The sequence below is a fragment of the Phalaenopsis equestris genome, unplaced genomic scaffold, assembly GCF_001263595.1.
Source record: "Phalaenopsis equestris unplaced genomic scaffold, ASM126359v1 Scaffold000428, whole genome shotgun sequence".
Taxonomy (NCBI): domain Eukaryota; kingdom Viridiplantae; phylum Streptophyta; class Magnoliopsida; order Asparagales; family Orchidaceae; genus Phalaenopsis; species Phalaenopsis equestris.
In genome coordinates, this window is record NW_018164869.1 from 3,983,108 (window position 1) to 4,002,232 (window position 19,125).

Sequence of the window (19,125 nt, forward strand, 5' to 3'; positions counted from 1 at the left end):
TGGGTATTTTGTATATAATTAGTAGTAGGATTTAGAAGCGTGCTTCCTCCGAATCCCTCCTACTTCATTGATATTGGTTATGTTTGATGCTTTTGATGCAACTATGAGGATTTATTTGTGTTTTTATATAAGATCTCAAGCTGCAAGGAAATAGCATTCAAATGATGAAAGTGCAAAAATAATCCTTGGACTCTTTGCAAGGTCATTTTTAGTCCCTGGGTCTAAGAAGTGTCAATTTAATCCCCAAATAAAGACGACGAATGACTATTTCAGCCTTAATTTAAAGAGTTTGGGAACTAATTTGACACTTTATAGACTCTGGGACTAAAAAGACCTCATGTAAGTAGTAAGGGGGCTATTTTTGGCATTTTACTCATTTTCAAATTCATCCCAATGAGCCACCAAAATGTAATCAGGTAAAAGCTCCTAGAAAACTAAATTAAAAAAAAAAGCAAATTCCAAAACCAGATTAAAAATACTTCCAAGTAGAAAAAGGTATTGTAAAATGATAAAAACAACTCACCTTATAAAGAAGAGAGCAGCTCATTACATTAATGAAACAAAGCTAACATCAGGCAGAAGAATTTTTCTTTGATAGCCTCTTAATTCTGCGAGAAAGATTCCGCATAACGTCGATGATCATCAGCTTCTTCTGCATCCTAAACTGTACTGCCAATTGCATTGAAGGGGAAAGGTTTCCTTTTAAAATGGATTCATCCTGCATTATCTTTGTGGAGAAGTGTTCCAGAGCAACAACACACAGAGCTATGATAATGCGGAGGGCAGCAGTTTCGATCGAGATGCCTAATGGGGCTTCGTCAGAGAGTGTCACTAGAGTGTCAAGGTCGAAATTTTGAACTCTTTCTTCGTTGTTTGCGATAAGTACTCTTAATGCGGCGAGCAAACAGCCATCTACCACTCCTGAGCCTCCTAAGTTCACCTGAACAGAGAAAGGTAGGGTTGGATGTTGATCATACAAAGCAATTTCAAGTGATGGGTAAAAATTGACAAGTTCAATGGAGTTTAGTTCTAAGTTCTAAAACATTGAATCAATTTTGTAAAAATAGATAAAAATATAAGAAACAGGAATGTAATTCTGGACACTTTGCGGTTAGAAAGATATGCCATACTAATTAGCCTGGTAGGTGCCAAAGAAATTGCACGTTTCTATCATGAGTGCAAGATTGAATGAGTGTGGACTGAGCATGCACACATGAGCGAGCGAGCGAGAAGTTCAGGCATACAGATTGGAAACGGATAGAAAATAAGCAAATAAGCCAGCCTGAACTGAGTGGCAATAGCCTCAACTCAAGTTGTTTACAGACTAGTCAAAGGACAAAAAGAAGCCATCTACAAGGCCAATTTGTTGCACATTGAAAATGTTGCGGAAAAACTGAAACTCAAAAAACAATTTTTAAATTAAAATGCAACTCTGTAGCTCATGCTGACTTCAGCTACAAATTTATTTTTAAAAAATATGCAAGAATTTTCTGCAAATGTGAAAGTTTTCCATGAAAGCAATAAATGCCTTTATGGGTAGCATAATGCAGTTCCACAAAAACAAATTAGCCAAGGTTCAAATATTTAATTCTCATGAATGCACAAAGCACACTAGCCTGAAATATAACCTCTTCATTATTTGAGCTGCATGCATTGCTCAACATCTAAATTTTTTTGTATCTCGCAAACAAGCCATAAATGATCTCTTCATCTGATTAGTTTTGCCGCATTCATCTTTCAACATGAAATTGTCTGCATGTTGAAGATAGGCAAGAGTGTAGGAGATGCAGGATTAATTTCTAAGAAGAATAAGCACGTTAGAAAAAAACCAAAAGAATAAAGCCCACAAGATACACTTGACGCTATTTTTAGAAAGAGATCTTATTCAAAAACATTTGATATAATTTCCTGTTACTAGATTGTAGATACAGTGTTATTTTTTTCATTAGAACACTACCATTGCCTGGTCTTAAGCCCCGGAGGCATAAAATTTGTCGAAAAATCATGACACGAATCTTTTAAATCTTCGTGTAAATGTTAGGGTGTGGGCATCCCTGGAAAAGATGCAAGGTATGATCTGAATACAGTGAAAAGTATGCAAGGGCCGCTACATCGTCGCCCCGGTGTAGTGTCAAATTAGAAAGGGTTTACACGTTACCGACGGATGCAGGTAAAGAAATTAGTCCTTGAAACAAATATTAGAATAAGTTCCTAGAATATAGGTACTCTCATAGGTAAATTAATGGAATTAGTTGATATTATAATTCATAGGTAAATAAATATCTTATGTATTCAAGAAACTAAATGGGTTGGAGAAAAGACTATGGAGATTCCGATAGAAATTTTAGGTAAACTTTGGCATTCCGATAGAAATTGCCCAAGAAATGGTGTAGGTGTAATTATAGATAAGAATTTGAAAGATAATGTTGTAAAAATTAATAGAATTGGAGACGGAATTATAGTCCTTAAGATTGTTGTTAATACTAAGAATTTTAATGTTATAAATGCTTATGCTCACCAAGTAGGTTTAGATATAGGTTCTAAAGAAAATTTCGGAATGGCCTAGAAGGATTAATAAAAATGATATCTCTTGAAGAAAGAATTTTTATTGGAGAAGATTCAAATGGACATGTTAGTAGTGATAGAAGATTTTAGAAATATTTATAGTGGCTACGATTTTGGAGTGATAATTTCGCTTTAGCATATGATTTTGTTATTGCTAATAATTTATTCAAGAAAAGAGATGAGCATATTATGACTTATAAGAATAAATCTAATAAAACATAAATTGATTATTTTCTTATGAGAAAAAGAGATCGTCGAGAATGATTTATGAGAAAAAGAGATCGTCGAGAATGTAAAGATTATAAAATCATTCTAATTGAAAATTTAAGTACTCAACATCAATTATTAGTATTAGATTTTAAGGTTAATAGTTGTAACAAAACAAATACTAGAAATAATTATCATAGAATTAGATGAAGTACATAAAAGACAAATAAAATTATTTTTATGAGTAAATTTCAAGATAATGAGATTTGGGGTGCTCATGAATAAGCAAATTCTATGTGAGAAAAAGTAACAAATACTATTAAACAAATGGCAAAAGAAGTACTTGGAGAATCAAAATGAAAAATATACATAAATAAAAATAGTTGGTGGTGGAATAATAAGGTGGAAAAAAAGATAAAATTTAAGAAGCTGAATTATAAAAATTGATTTAAATGTAAAAACTTAGCGAATTGGAAAAAACGATAAGATGACCCGTAAGAAGTTTAAGAGAGCAATTTGTGATGCTAAAAATTTTGTTTTAGTAATTTTTATAGTAGATTAGATACTAAAGATAGTGAAATATATATTTATAAATTAGACAAACAAAGTGAAAAAAAAAAGTAAAGAGTTAACTCAAGTAAATTGAATTAAAGATGAAAATAAAAAAGTACTTTTCTTAACAGAATATATTTAACATATGTGGGTGAGCTATTCTGATAATCTTTTCAATGAAGATTCTAAAAATACAATCGACTAAAGTGATCTTAATATTGTTAATAATAATCAAAAATATTTTATTTCTACCATCGCACTAGTAAAGAAAAGTTGAGGAGGCTTTAAAAAAGACAAATGGTGGAAAATCAGTAGAATCTGGTGAGATACTAATTGAAGTGTGGAAATTTTAGGAGTTTTGAGAGTTTCTTGACTTACTAAAATTCTTAATATTATTTTAAAAAACTAAAAAGATGCCTGAGTGGAGGAAGAGTATTTTGTTCCCCATTTTTAAGAATAAAAGGGATGTACAAGAGTGAAACTTGTAGATGAATTAAGTTGATGTGTCATAATTTAAAATTATGGAGAGAGGGTATTGAACATAGGTTAAGACGAGATATAAAGATATTTCATAATCAATTTAGATTTATATCGTGCGGGTCTATTATGGAAGCTATACATTTATTGAGAGGTTTGATGGAGAAGTACAGAGAGAATAGGGAGGATCAACATATGATTTTTATTGATTTAAAAAAAGCTTATGATAAAGTTCCGAAAGAAGTCCTTTGGAAAGTTCTAGAGAAGAAAGGTGTTGATATGTGATGTGTTGATATGACTTATATTCATGTCATTAAAGATATGTATACTAGAGTTGTTATTTGTGTTCAAAAAGAAGAATGATTGATCAAGTATTTTTCTATTTCAGTTGGATTACATCAATGATCTGCTTTAAGCCCGTATCTTTTTACTTTAGTTATGGATACTTTTACTGATATTTACAGGAGGATGTACCTTGGTGTACGCTTTTCGTTGATGATGTCCTTCTTGTGGATGAGATTAGAGAAAAAGTTCAGAAAAAGCTTGAATTTTGGAGGTTTACATTGGAGTTTAAAGGCCTTCGTTTGAATAGAACTAAAACTGAATACATGAAATGTAATTTTAGTAGTAGTAGCTCTAGTGGCAAAGTTGTAACTATATGTGATCAAATCATTAAAAGGTGTGAACATTTTAGATATCTAGGGTCTACTATTCAAAGTAATGGTGATATAGATGGGGATGCTATTAGTAGAATCCAAGTTGGTAGGTTGAAGTGGAGAAATGCAATGGGCCTATTGTGGGATAGAAAAGTATTGCTTAAAGAAAAAGGAAATTTTATAAGATGGTGGTGAGACCTGCAATGCTCTATGGCGCAGAATGTTGGCCTTTAAAAGAGAAGCATAAAACAAAGTTAAGTGTTTCTGAGATGAGAATGCTTAAGTGGATGAGTGGCTTGACATTTAGAGACAAAATGCAAAATGAATATATTCGTGGTAGGGTTGGTGTAGATACAGTGATGGACAAGATTAGAGAGATTAGTCTTAGATGGTTCGCTCACATTAAGCGTCGACCATCTAATGATCTGGTTAAGAGTAGATGTTTAGATTCGACTGATATTAAAAAAGGTTGAGGTAGACCTAAAAAACTTGGGCATATTGTATAAAAAATGATCTTAATCCATAAGAATTAAATGAAAATATGACACTGAATAGGACACAATGGTTAAAAATGATTCATGTAGCCGACCCCACTTAGTGAGATAAAGGCTTCTTGTTGTTGTTGTTCTATAATTAATAAAAAAACTCATAATATTTATAATCATTCTTTGTAATAAATTGCAAATTCATGTGAAACAAATGAACGTTGGACAATAATAATAAAAGAGGAAAAGAACAAATGCAAGTCAAATCATAATAATGTTTATCGTAACCCACAGAAAAGAAACGAGCTTAAAAATGTGAAGAAAAACCTTAGTAATGGCACCATCACCAAGTAACTTCAACTGGCATAAGATTTCCTGTTGCCATTGGGCTGGTGAAGAGAACCTGGGGGAAGAAAGTCCTGCAGCCATAGCAGCAGCTTCAAGGAGAGTTCCATCATACTTCAGCTCAACATGATCAAATGGGTTTGATGGAATCACAAAGCCATAGTCAAGAAGGAAAAGATCATTACTCAGATAACCATAATTTAACAATATAGGGGAATCTTGATCTATGTGTGTTTCTGCCACAACCTGTTAGTAAAGAAATAAAATGAGAGAGGCTCCAATTCAATTACATTAAGTAAACTTCATGTTACAAATCATTAATTATGATATAATTTATGTCAGTCTGTTTGAGTATTGTTCCAATGAAGCAGATAAACAGATTTTCAGTAAATATGCAGCAAATCAAACACTCATTAGACTATTATTTTTACTATATGTTCAGCTCCCTGACAAAAAATCATTAAAGATAAATCGAGTTTAAAAGAGAAGCAGCATGGCGAGTTCTTGAGAATGCAGCAATTTGCTGTCAAAAAACATATTGCAAGCTTGCATGTAACAAAAAATTTTAGCCCGTTTTTTAATGTGTTATGCCTATTACTAAATGTTGCACCAAATACATAAATGTCCATAATAATAGTCATTGCCACTATGACAAGCAAAAATTATGAAGATTAAGTTAATTATACTTATGCCATCCTGAACATTGAAGATATTCACAGAGAAGATATTGTTAATAATCTTGTTGACATTCATCAAAACAGATTTTTACCAATTGCAAGTTACAACTACCATAAGTAAACCCATTTACAATTTCTAATATGGAAAAAAAGAAAACGAAAACCCAATATACCAAGATGCAGGGGAAACATATAACCAGCAAACCATGCAGGCTAAATTGCTGTAGTTTTGGAAACAGTGATTATCATGTAAAGGGTTTGGCAAAAGTAAACAACGACAGAAAAAATTGGCAACTGCAGAGTTGAGAGAAATGCTAGAAATCAGTAAATAGCATTATTTGGTGGATTACAAATGCCTGATAATTTGTTGTAAAATTGAGTAACCATTCTGAAAACAATTATAAAGTCTCCTATTGACCGCTGATTTACCCGGTTAATGTTAAGATATTAAAAAGAAAGAAATGCAATTTTAAGAAACTGTTGAATAAGAAAAAGATTAGAAGCGAAAAATTAAGTGAACCATGATATAAACTGAAAAAAAAAAACAATGGATCTTTTTTTCTTTTTTAAGTTGAGTTAGCACTGTAGAAAATATATAAATGTAAAATTTTAAGTACATATTAGATGTCAATTGATATTTGAGAAATTAAAGAAAAAATTGGAAATTTTTTATTAAAAAATATTTTTAACGAAACGATAAAAATTAAAACTCAAATTTATAATTTAAATGACATAACTCAAAAATTATTTATTTATTCCTTGATTGGGCTTTTGCATACACACTTTCTTGGGCTCTTATCAGGGCTTTCATAAATACACATCTAGCTTCTTTTCTTGAAATGGATGATGCACAACATTGCTTATTTAAAGTAAACTGCCAAATTTATTATCCCCTTCATGATTTGGTCTACATATCAAATTTATTTAAAAAATATGAATCCTAATAAGAAATTGTTTTCACTTACAAGTCCCGTGTTGATGGCTATAACTGCATTGAAAAAATTATGAGTGAAGACATTTAGTTCCAGTATTGTGAAGTTAACGATACTGATGGGTAGCCGAAACATTGGCATGAGTCGGGTGCATGCCAAAATTTAAAAAATTTCTTATATCTTTTAGTGCTTCAAGTGAAATAGGAAACAAGTTCCTATAGATGTTGAAGTTCTTAAAGTTTACAACTGTATGTTGATTTTCATGAGAAGAAACAGAGTTTTTGGACTTAATGCATTGTACGACGTAACTTTGTGGAAGCTTCTTCAATGTAGGAGCAGTGTAATTTGAGGAAACAAAGAAGGTTAAGATTTTAGCTGTAGATCAAGTTCTAAAACAAATAAGAGCATTGATCAAAGAGGAAACAGTTGAAGATGGCCGATTGGATCAAATTCACATGGCACGATTTGTATGATTACTAACTAATATAATTGTAGCATTCGAAATGATGAGACAACCACATTCAGGGTATGAAAATTCAATAAAATGTTCATTCTTCATATCAATAGATCCACATGAGCAAAATATATGTTCAAGATCCATCAAAACTCTTAGGTGTCATTTGGGCTTATTGAGATTGTGTTGTGATCAGCCCTTTAAGGCTAGGCAAACTTGAGGAGTTTAGTTCATAGAGGAGACAGAAAAAAATCAAAAATATATTACCATACTATAAAGCAAATGGAGATTTTAGGATTTTGATTCTTTAACTTAACTGAGATATAATTAAAATTCAAATTGTTAATTTTTAAGATAAATATAAAGTACACTTTTATTTTTCAATAAAATTAGTTTTAAGATTCTATTATATAATTTTTTTTTTAATTAGGATAGCTCTAACTCAAATTTTAAACATGCTTAGATTTAGAATTTATTTAAAATTATGTGGGGACAAAGAAATTAGAGGCAGCTGCGGATGCGGATGTTAACACGGGATGCAAACGAGGGAGGTGGTTATGGATGTGGATGTGGGACACGGACGCAGGCGCAGGCAATAAAATGTGGAATCCCGTTCTGGGCGTAATGCTGGAGCGAGATCCAAATTCCCGCGATTGCGAAATCGTACATGACAAAATCCTGTCCCTAAAGCAACTTCAACAGAAATTTCTTAAGTTTGTTTATTATCATGGGTATTATAGACTTTTAATTACTATATTTGACTTCTAATTAGGTCAAAATTTATGTATTAGCATAAATGCCTTAGGTGGAACCTGGTTGGGGAAGACTTTAGCTATTGTTTTACTGATTGAAAACTTTATTCTTTGATTTTATGCTCTATGGAATGTCGTATCATTTTCCTTTTGTGATTTGTATATTGTAGCTTGCTCATAAATAGGTGGTGGACCCCCTCGACAATCGCGTCTTGTCTTTCATGATTTATATCAAGATTTTCAGCTCAGACAATCGTCGAACGCCCCTTATCCTCCAAACGCCACTGACCTTCCATATTGTCATCCCCTTGTTAATTCACAACCAGGCCCCCGCTAAATCCACTACCCAAACACTATCTAAGATTCTTAAAACAGTGTTATTTGGTATGAGAGCCCAACAAATCTTAAATTTTTAGGGATTTATCTTTATTGAACCCAAATCAAAATTCCAAAAGACATAAACTAATATTTTCAATAAAAAGTTATCCCTACATTGATCATTCATCTATCCCTAACCCTAAACCACCATTTTTTTAGCAAAAATTTTGGTTGAAATAACGAGATGCTATGTTGTCAAAGAGAAATCCTTAAAATGTTGTTTAAGTACTCACTATGGAAGATATGGAAACATAAATCCTTCAATTGTGAAAAATGGAAACAGAGGGAAGTCACTCACAACAATAACATAGAACACCCGGATGAAGCAAAAGCTTTTTCATCAAAAAACTTCAAGTGATGAAGAGTCGATGTTTTATTGATTCGGTATTGAGTATAGGAGGAGATAAAGTGATTTTGGTGTAAAGGTGAATTTACCATATTTTGACAGTCACGTGGATTCAAAAGAGTTCATTGAGTGGCTCCAAACAGTGGAATAAGTTTTTAGTATAATGATGTTCCACTTGACAAAAGAATAATGTTAGCCGCAATTAAGTTAAAAAAGAGTGTTTTCTATGATGAAAAATTTTGAAGCTCCTATTCCAGTGTAAGGGAAAAAAATAACATCACTATGTAGTTCAAGTTAAAAAGAGAGATTACGCAATTAAAAAGGTAAAATCCCTCCTACCTGAGAAGAATAACACGGGATAAAATAAGGAGATGAATACAAGAGGCAACCGCGGATGCAAATGCTGATGTCAGATGTGGATAGGGGAGGTGCCTAAAGATGTGGATGGGGAAGTGGAACGCAAACAGATGGCAAAATGCAAAATTGCATTCTTAGCGTGATGCGGAAGCAAGATCCCAAGACCCGTGATTGCGGAATTGAACGGAGTGCACCTATCCCGAGAGTATCTTTAGCAAAAATTTTGTAACTTTGTTTATCATCACGGATCATGTGGACTCTTGCTTGCTATGTTTGACTTCTAGTTATGTTTTAATTTAGGAATTGGTATAAATATCTTAGATGAAACCAAGTAGGAAAAGACATAAGCTATTATTGTGTGCGTTTAGAGACTTTATTCTATTAGTTTTTGTTTTGTAGAATATTTTATCGTCTTTCTTATACGAATTATGTGTCTATAATTTGTTCAATAACATGTGGTGGAAACCACTAGACAACAGTGCCTTACCGAACTCGGTGTTTGGTGGTTCTCTTCATTGTTTTCAGCCCGAACAGCCATTTAACGCTTTTCATTCCCATTCAAACATTTCATATCATCATTGCCTTGTTATTCCACAACCGCCACCCTGCTAAACCCACTTTCTAAACAACTTTTAGGAACCCAAAAGGGCGCCACTCAGGGTATGAAAATTCAATAGAATGATTACTTTTGATATCAATAGATCTACTTTGATGCTCAAAAAATATGCTTTAAGATCTATCACAACTTCTGGGTGTCATTTGGGCTTTATCAAGACTGTGTGCAATCAACCCCTTAAGGCTTGTAAACTTGAAGAGTTTAGTTCATAGAGAAGACACTAAAAATCAGAAATATATTACCATATTATAAAGTAAATGGAGAGATATAGAATTTTGATTCTATTACACAACTAAGATACGAATATATTTTAGATAAATATAAAGTACATTTTTATTTTTTATCAAATTAGTTTTAAGGATTCATTATATAATTTGATAAATAAGATAGCTCTCTCTCAAATTTTAAACATATTTAAATTTAAAATCTCTTTAAAAATTTCTAAAAATATGAGAGCATTGGTTTGATGTGTTCATGGGCTTTGGTGAGTGTGAATTGCACGTAGGGGTTCATTTGCTTAAAAATGTAATGTGGGAAATTTCAAAGTTTTGGCATTTAGTTGGATGAAAAAAATAGATAGTAAAATGTTGGTGAACTTGGAAATCGATCGATTCGATCGATCTTCAAATACACACAAACTATTGTCATGGGTTGTCGCCCGCAGCATGTTGTCGACCACTGCCCATCGCCAATTGATGTCCACTGCCTCTACCACTAGGTTTTACATTGATTTCATTTTACTTCAAATCAAATACACAAAAAAGTATTTCATGCATTTATTTTATACCTAAATAAACAACTCTTAAATATTTCAAATATATTATATTTCAATTACATTATTTTTTTTTTTTCAGTAAACCGAACGACATATTAGTGACCTATAGTTGGGTTTAAGACAGTAAACCGAACGACATATTAGGTGACCTATAGTTGGGTTTAAGATGGAATATAATTAAAATTATAAATAAAAAAGAACAAAGCAAAGAATATAATTGAATTAGAAGATTGGGAAAGAAAATAATGGATTGTCTATGACCATGGCCATGAAGCAATCATTTTGTCATAATATATTTCATTATGGTCACATCATTACGACTTCACTCCAATCGATGGTCTTGACCTTGAAATTCCCCTCCTCACAAGCTTGAAGCGTTGAAAGCACAATTGTGCCAAAATATTGTAACAATTTTATAGACATGAAAAAAGTATCCTTTTGAGGAGGTTTCAAGTGGAGAATTTCATGCAGTTGTTGTCTCCCTTGTTTATTTATCTATAACGAGTTACAATATGTTTTCTCTTGGGAAATTTAGGCCTTGTCTTGTCTAACGAGACTCTGTGCACTTGAATTTAGAAAAGATTAATCGATTATGCCACATTTTCTTGTTAAACCTTTACAGTTTCTCTACAGCCGATTAAATCTTCTCTATCTCTCACATATATGTAGGCCTTTTTTAGCCTAAATATAAAAATAATATTTCTTATGGTGAGTGAATCTTTGTTATGACTTTGCGAGTATATCGTATTAACTCAAATCACTCCCAAAAGGTACTTTCACATATTTTTCACATAGCATCTAAACGCTGTTTTTATCTAGGGTTGAAATTGATTCAAACTCATTGACAATGCTGAAAAGATATAGCTTCAAATGAATTCTCTGATACTTCATCAATAAATACAAAAATAAAGCAATACTTAATGAGAGAGGGAGATATCATGCAGAAATTAAATAGGCGCAATCATTTTTATGTGGAGAAAACAAAAGGACTGGTTAAAAAGTCAAAGGTAGATAGAAAGAGAGTAGAGGAAGGGTGTAATGTATTGGCGTTTGACTAGGGATTCAGACTTGAACATACAAGTAAAAGAATATGAAACATGACCCTAAGATGCGTAAACAAACAAGAACTTTAACTAATAAAATTATCAAAAATTTTATACCACATTAAACAGAATTATTGAATTAATTGAAGCATCAAAATGATAAAACAATCAATGCTCATGCATGTTACCTTTACAAACATTTTTGAGCTTCCTTTCTCTTGTTCTTGAACAATTTTAGCATTTGGTTGAAAGCTATGGTTACACATATCAATGAGAGGAAGCAGCATGTGAATATCCGTCTTTTGGCCGCCCGAGAGAACTTCGCCATGCAGACGAAATGCACGAGAAGAAACTGCTGACATAGCCCAACCAAGGGAAGATGCATTCGGATCCTGGCCACCAAAAGGATGATGTTTTGGTTCCAAAGTTTCCAGTAACGTCTTGATTTCTTTCTCAAAATCAAGCAAAAAAGAGCATCTTTTATTCACCTGGAGCAGAAGTTGGCTTGAATTTACACTACTGATTTCAACAATGCTAATCACACCAAAAGAATATACTAAACAAACCTGATACACAAGCGGGGCATATTGAAGGTTCTTAATATCCTCCCTCGAAAAGAATATGGGTACACTAAAAGTTTCTGGGAGATTGCTGATGTACGGCCACCAAAATGAACCAATTTTAGCTCTTTCTTGAAGCAACCTCAGCCCCAGTCGCATTATCCAGAGTTCCTCTGTCACAGGCTCCCCACAGGGTATTTACTCCCTAAGAAAAACTCAGAACATCCAAATTTGAATGGAAAAAGTTATAGCCATAAAGAACCATGAAAACTTGATGATGTTAGATCCAAGATATGAAATTCAAAATACTTCATTTTATGTTTTAACATATCATCCTTAAGAAGTTTTTTTCCTATTAAAATCCTTGGCATACATCCCTGTGATTAGAAATGAAAAAATGATGACCTAGAAAGATTGGTATTCCCAACAAGGGTACACTATTGAGTGATTCAATAAACGCAGCCCATGTTGGTTTTCACAAGTTACTGGATCTTTGTATGGTTTTCGATTTTAATTCAGCTGAATCTCAGCATAATACTAATAATAATAATAAACTTTAATATCCACCCTTATCCTTCCTAGTCCTCCTTAGCCCCATTTTAAATGGAACGCCCACCTTTTTTTCTCAATAGAAGTCCAAAACAAATTGATGCACTGTAGTTCACCGAGACCCGTCATGAGCCTATGTTTTAATGTCATTTAACATACCCTGTGAATGTCCCTTGCTTGTATTTAAGTAGATTATTAGTTACATAAATGACAATTGTTATTTAGGACTACTTTAATAGTTTTTATATTTCCCTAAGGATAATTTTACCATTTCAATGATGATGATAAAAAAAAAAACAATGGAGTTTAGGGCTCCTCGATTGACTGTCGCTTGGCTTGATGTCGAGGTTTTAATCTCAGTGTTATTCACCTCCCATCATTTCAATTCCACGCACAATCATCTTTGGCTTGTAAACCAGTTGCAAGCAGTAGCTCAATCTCTTTTGACTCATCTGGCAAGCTACTTCCCTACATCATCTTTCTGTCCATTTTGCTTTAGATGCCCCACTTTCATTGATTAATAATTTTAGAAAACCAGAAACCTCAATCAACCAATATTTGCTTTTCATACAACTCCACCTTTCATCAATTAATAATTTTAATAATTTTAGAAAATCGGAAAACCTCAATCAACCAAAATTTGCATTTCATTGGGCTCCAACTCAGATTTTACAAAAAAGATCAACTCACTGCTCCGATTACATTGTTGCATATACTACAATCTCCCTTCATGCATAGCAATGTATGTAAAACCTACTCATTTCAACTTGCAGCCCTCTTAAAGCTCACTCGCACTACTCATTAGACCACAATTCCGCAAATCCTCATCCCCGGAACCTAACAAAATCATTGACAACCTTTTTTGTGAACCTATTTTGCCCACATATCCAGTTAATTGTTAATGCCTCTATTTTCTATCTTTCGCATAAAAAATTCACTAACAATCGTACATATTCATACAATCATATTACATCAACAACCAGTAAAATTTGCCTTCCTAAACAAATGCTGCTAGCCCACACATGCGCCCATTGCAACATCATGTTTAATCGCATAACACTCTCAATCAATGTCGCAAATGACAACTTAAATTGCATATGCAAACCCTTCCTAATCAAAAAGCCAAACAGTATCTGCCAAATGAAAGCACTAATTCAAAGTTGGTGCTCAGTCTATCATTGTTAACCATTTAGAAATCCACAATTTTAGTTTATCAATACTTAAGTCAGGTCAAAGAAGTATAGCAGTATGCATAAAGGCCTCCAAGCTTCTGGAGATATCTTTCTACTACTAATATTTTCTAAAGGATTTGGTGAGCTTTCTATTGATATAGCTGATGAAATAATGTTCTTCGCATTCATCTCTTCCTCCTAGGGATAGATTTCTCATTCAATGTATCTTCTTAGGGATGGATTCAATAGCTCTACAATATAGTAGGCAACCTTCATTTCTTCCTCGAGTAAGATTTCTAACTCAGAGAAGAGTTTTATACAACACAAAGGAATTGACGCGGTGGAAGTCTACCTTAGTCCATTATGACTATATTTTTACCATTATGTAATGTATCTTACGGTCATCATTATTTGTATGTAAATTAATTATTAACCATTTACATGTTAGTAGTTATTTAGAAAAATCTTATCAATTTGTATTTTCATAGGAGTAAAATTATCATTTCCAATCAAGACTATTTTTATAAATCATGCCAAGGGCCTTGCAAATTAGTTATAGATGAAATAAGAAATTTTTATTTTCTATCATTCTTTCTTCTCTCCCTTATCCTAGGAATAAGATTTATTCATGTTTTCTTCGCACTATCTGCCGCCTCCATTCATCATAGGCATTTGTTAGTGAAGAAAAGTGGAGAAACTATATTATCTTATTATATCGTTTTCAAATTATAAACTTTCCCCTTATTATATGAGGAACAACTAGAGCAAACAATATAAGACTATTACAATTTATATAATACAAAACAAACAATGAAGGAAAGGCATACAACATAATAAGAAAAGAAAAAAAATTAAAGTTGAAGTAGTAAACTCCCTCTAATAGCCTCCACCAATTGAACCTGCGGAGCCCATATGGTCAGTGGTCTGGGCCACCTAACATTAACAGAATTCCAAACTCCCCCTCAAGCTATGTCATAGATGTTGTAAAAACCCAAATTGGTATCCAAATCAGTGAAACTGCCTGGAGTAGGGATTTTTTAAGACCTCGGTGACTTAAAAATGAGTTGGCGTGTAGATCAAGTGAATAATGCCGCCACGGTCCTTTTCGGACATAAAATGTCTATCAATCTCAATGTGTTTGGCCTTCTCATGATGCGGGGTTCTTTGCAATACTCATGATAGCTTGGCTATCAGATTTTGCACTACTTATAAAGACTTGTGCTTGCTTCTTGCTCCTCCATGTGACAAGATTTTCCTATACATAGAAATAATACTCATTATGGATCTTCTCTTTGTGAGTTCTACTGCTAAACTAGCATCAGTGTAAACTTCTAACTCTTTGTTGTTTGATTGCTTAAAGAACAATCATTTCTCATGGGTCTTCTTAAGAAACCTCAATATTTTGTAAACCATCTCCGAATATTCTTCATTTGGACTATTCATATGTTAGCTCACAATGCTGACAAAATAAGCAATATCAGATCTACTGTGTGACAGGTAAATAAACTTTCCCACAATCGCCGGTATCTACATTTGTCCACTAGTGTCTTTTCTCCCCTTGAATGTAACCTTTTGTTGAAATTTATAGGAGTCTCAGCAAATTTACACCCCAATATTTGTCTTTTTATAGTAGGTCTAGGATGTAATTTCTTTGGAATATCACAATTCCTTTCTTGGATCTGGCCTCTTTCATGACCAGAAAATATCAAATACCTCTTAGATCATTGGTTTCAAATTCAATGGCAAGAACCTCCTAAATTTTCTCAATCTCTTTTTCGTCTTTACCTATCATAATCATATCATTTACATAAATAATGAGTATAGCTTTCTTACCTTTCTGTATAAGTTTTATGAACGATGTATAATTAGATTGGCATTGGATGTATCATTAAGTTTCATAGTATCGACAAACTTATCAAACTAAGCCCATGGTAACTGTTTTGAGATATAGAATGTCTCTCTTAGTTTACAAACAAGCTGTTTGTTTGAGTCATTTTTAAGCCCTGATGGGATCTCCATATACACTTCTTCCTCAAGGTCTCTATTCAAAAAGACATTATTGATATCAAGTTGATGCAGTTCTCACTCTTTGCTTACTGCCAATGAAAGAACTCTTGTAGTGTTTAGCTTGGTCATAGGTGCAAAGATCTCTTGATAGTTCATCTCATAAGACTGACTAAAACCTTTCACCACCAACCAAATTTTGAATGTCTCAATGCTCCCATCTACTTTACGTTTCACATTAAACACTCATTTGCACCCACCAAAACTTTTAACTGGGAAAGTTTTGTAAAGCTCCATGTGCCATTTAGATTAATTGTTTAGATCTCCCCTTCAGTTATCTTCTTCAATTCTTGACTTTCAAGTGCTTCATAAATAGACTTCGATGACTGCACATTATCAAAATTAGATACAAAAGTTTTATAAGGTGATAATAATTTCTCATAGAAAACATACTCCTGTATAGGATAATTTGTGCAACTTTCCTCGTCTTCTCAATTCGATTCCACCTCCTCCAAAACTTCAGAGATATGTGGATACAAGTTTAGTTATGAACAATCTCGTGGTTGAATATTGTATTTATCCTACTAAATATATTTCTTTCTCATAGTGTACACACAAAATTTTTTGTGCAATTTCTTATTGTCAATCTCAGGTTGGATATCATCAAGTGGTGGAACTTAGAATACGGGATGGTTAGAGGGAAGTAGAATAGGTTGTGGTGACTCTAGTTCAGTGTGGTTATCCAGAGTATATCCCAAATATGATATTCGCTTAGACTCCCCCTCTGAATTTCAATTTTGGGGTAGTTTGATCGGTTTTCAAAGAATGTAATATCATAGAGTTATAGTAATTTTATAGTAATGGGAGAACAGCACTGTACCTTTTCTATTAGAAGCATGACCAGGGAAAATACATTTGATAGATTTTAGGTTAAGCTTTGTGTGATTTGGTTGGTGAATGTGAACAAAAGTGACGGCCAAATATTTTAGAAGAAGATTGGATGAGAAGACTCTAACATAAGAGTATGTTTCCATCAAAACATGAAGAGCTTTGAATACAAGGACATTGTTCGGCATTATATTAATGTGATAAGTCGTTATGAGCACCGCATCTCCCAAGAAAACTTTTGAAACATTGTGAGAAAGAATTGTAAACCTAGATACATTTAGGAAATGTCTATTCTTCCTTTCACCTAGTCCTTATTATTGTGAAGTCTCAACAAAGGAACTTACATGGATGATATCATTCTTTGCAAACTAGGGTCCAAGAATCGAGTTTAAGTATTCATTTGCATTATCAGTTTTGAAAATCTAAATTTTGCATTGGAATTGAGTGTAAATCATGTCATCAAGACTGAAAGATGTGTAATTTCAAATTTCTCCTTCAAGAGGAATATCCAACAGATTCTAATATGATCATCAATGAAGAAGACAATCTATCTTGTTCCACATATGGTTTTCAATTTATATGATCCTCAAATGTCACTATGGATGATCGAGAAAAGATGAGACAGTTTGTACTACGGTAGAGAAAATACATGATGAGTGTGCTTACCAATTGGAAAGTTTCGCACTGATAAAACTCTTAACTTATTATTAACAGAGTTTACGGGACAACTTTGTAACATAATAAAAATTAGATGACCCAAATAAAATTGTCATAATAGAACTTGACTTTCAACAGACTCAAACACAATAGACTCGGGAAAATGAGAAGAGGATGGTGAAGAAGGCACTTGTGTGTTAAGAGAATAGCTCTCATTGAGCAAGTATAGACATTGATGCAGCTCAATACTGTCAATCATCTTCCCCGAATCCACCATCCGAAATTCACAAGAATTAAAATGAAATTTAGTAACATAATTCAAGTCATGAGTAAGCTTGCAAATTAAAAGTTACAATCTAGTTGGGGAACATATAGCACAAAAGAAAACTATATATTTTTTGGACTTTCACTATCTTATCACAATAATCCTTGAGTAAGATCCATCGACAAATTTAACAAATTTAGAGGTGGAGAAAGTGGAAATGTATCAAATTATGTGAACGGAAGCCACTGAATCTATCATCCAAAATCAAATTTTCCATTATTAGCAAGATAGGAGGATATGATACATTAGTGTATCATCAAGCTGGTCTGCTACTCAATTGTGCAAGTAAGAATCTCCTTTAACACCTCTTGCTCTTCCTTGGTGATGGGACTAGGGTTATTCAAGCCTGTAGAAGAGGTAAAATTATGGGCATTATTGTATTAATCCCTTCCTCCGTCATCCAAGTTTCTAATCTACAAATTTTGCATAGAGATTCCAACACTTTTCTTTTGTGCGACCCAGTTTCTTACAATATTAACAGAGGAGTTGGGTGTGTACAAAGCTGAACTTTCAATGCTAGATGAACCCACGCTTCCTGCCATCATGAGCTTCTTCTTTCTTTCTTCTCTTCTAACTTTGTCAAAGGCTTCCCTATTGGTAAGGAGAGGCTTCATCCCCATGATTCACCCTCTGACCTCATGTAGGTTCTTATTTAGACCCAATAAGAACTTAATTATCCTTTTCTTCTCCATTATTATTTTATATATCATAGCAACTTGTGGGTACTTTCATTCATATGTATCATCTATATTGAACTGTAACTAGTAACTTGATGGTGTGTTGAAATACTGAATAACACTCAACTCTTCTTGTAGGAACTCATGAAGTTATCTAAATCTCAAACAATTCTGCAGTTTTTTGGGTACTAGAATAAGTCTCAAAAGTTAATCCCCAAATCTCATGTGTGAGTCCTCCAAAATAAGAAATTTTCTCCAACTTTTGTAATAAGAGAATTGATCAATCGAGATATGACTATATGGTATTGGATCTTCCATGAGTGACTCGGGAACTGTGCCCTCTTCTATGAGATGTTACTCTTTTCATTTTCAGCAAATATACACGAACACGAATTGGGACCATTGAAAGAAGTTATGGTCATCAATTTTATGATTTACAACAAAGGAAGAGAGTTTAAAGGTTGTTAAGACATAATTTTTTAACTCCGATTCAAAACTAACATTTGGGGTACAGCTAGATGCATCCATTTTGTACTTGGTCATAAACCATATGCTCGTTTAAGGATGGATAAGGAAGTTGGTTGTTGCTTGCTGCAAGAATGGAGTCCAACTGCTATGATAAGGAGCAGAGGAAAGCCTGCAAGTTGGTTGAAGGAATTTCGATGGTTGCAAGGAG

The 19,125-nt window shown here is 33.3% G+C and overlaps 1 protein-coding gene across 2 annotated transcripts in view; it reads right to left on the reverse strand.

Moving 5' to 3' along the window:
- Positions 1 to 456: 456 nt before the first annotated feature.
- LOC110027377 (histone-lysine N-methyltransferase setd3) overlaps positions 457 to 19,125 on the reverse strand; it is a 29,377-nt gene continuing 10,708 nt past the window's right edge. For both annotated transcript variants that reach the window (XM_020728776.1, XM_020728775.1), the window contains exons 2-5: positions 12,184 to 12,350; positions 11,806 to 12,105; positions 5,270 to 5,533; positions 457 to 940 (exon numbers count right to left, since the gene is read on the reverse strand). In XM_020728776.1, coding sequence (XP_020584435.1) covers positions 572 to 940; positions 5,270 to 5,533; positions 11,806 to 12,105; positions 12,184 to 12,350 — 1,100 coding nt within the window. In that variant the 3' untranslated portion in view covers positions 457 to 571. The remainder of the gene's footprint in view (positions 941 to 5,269; positions 5,534 to 11,805; positions 12,106 to 12,183; positions 12,351 to 19,125) is intronic.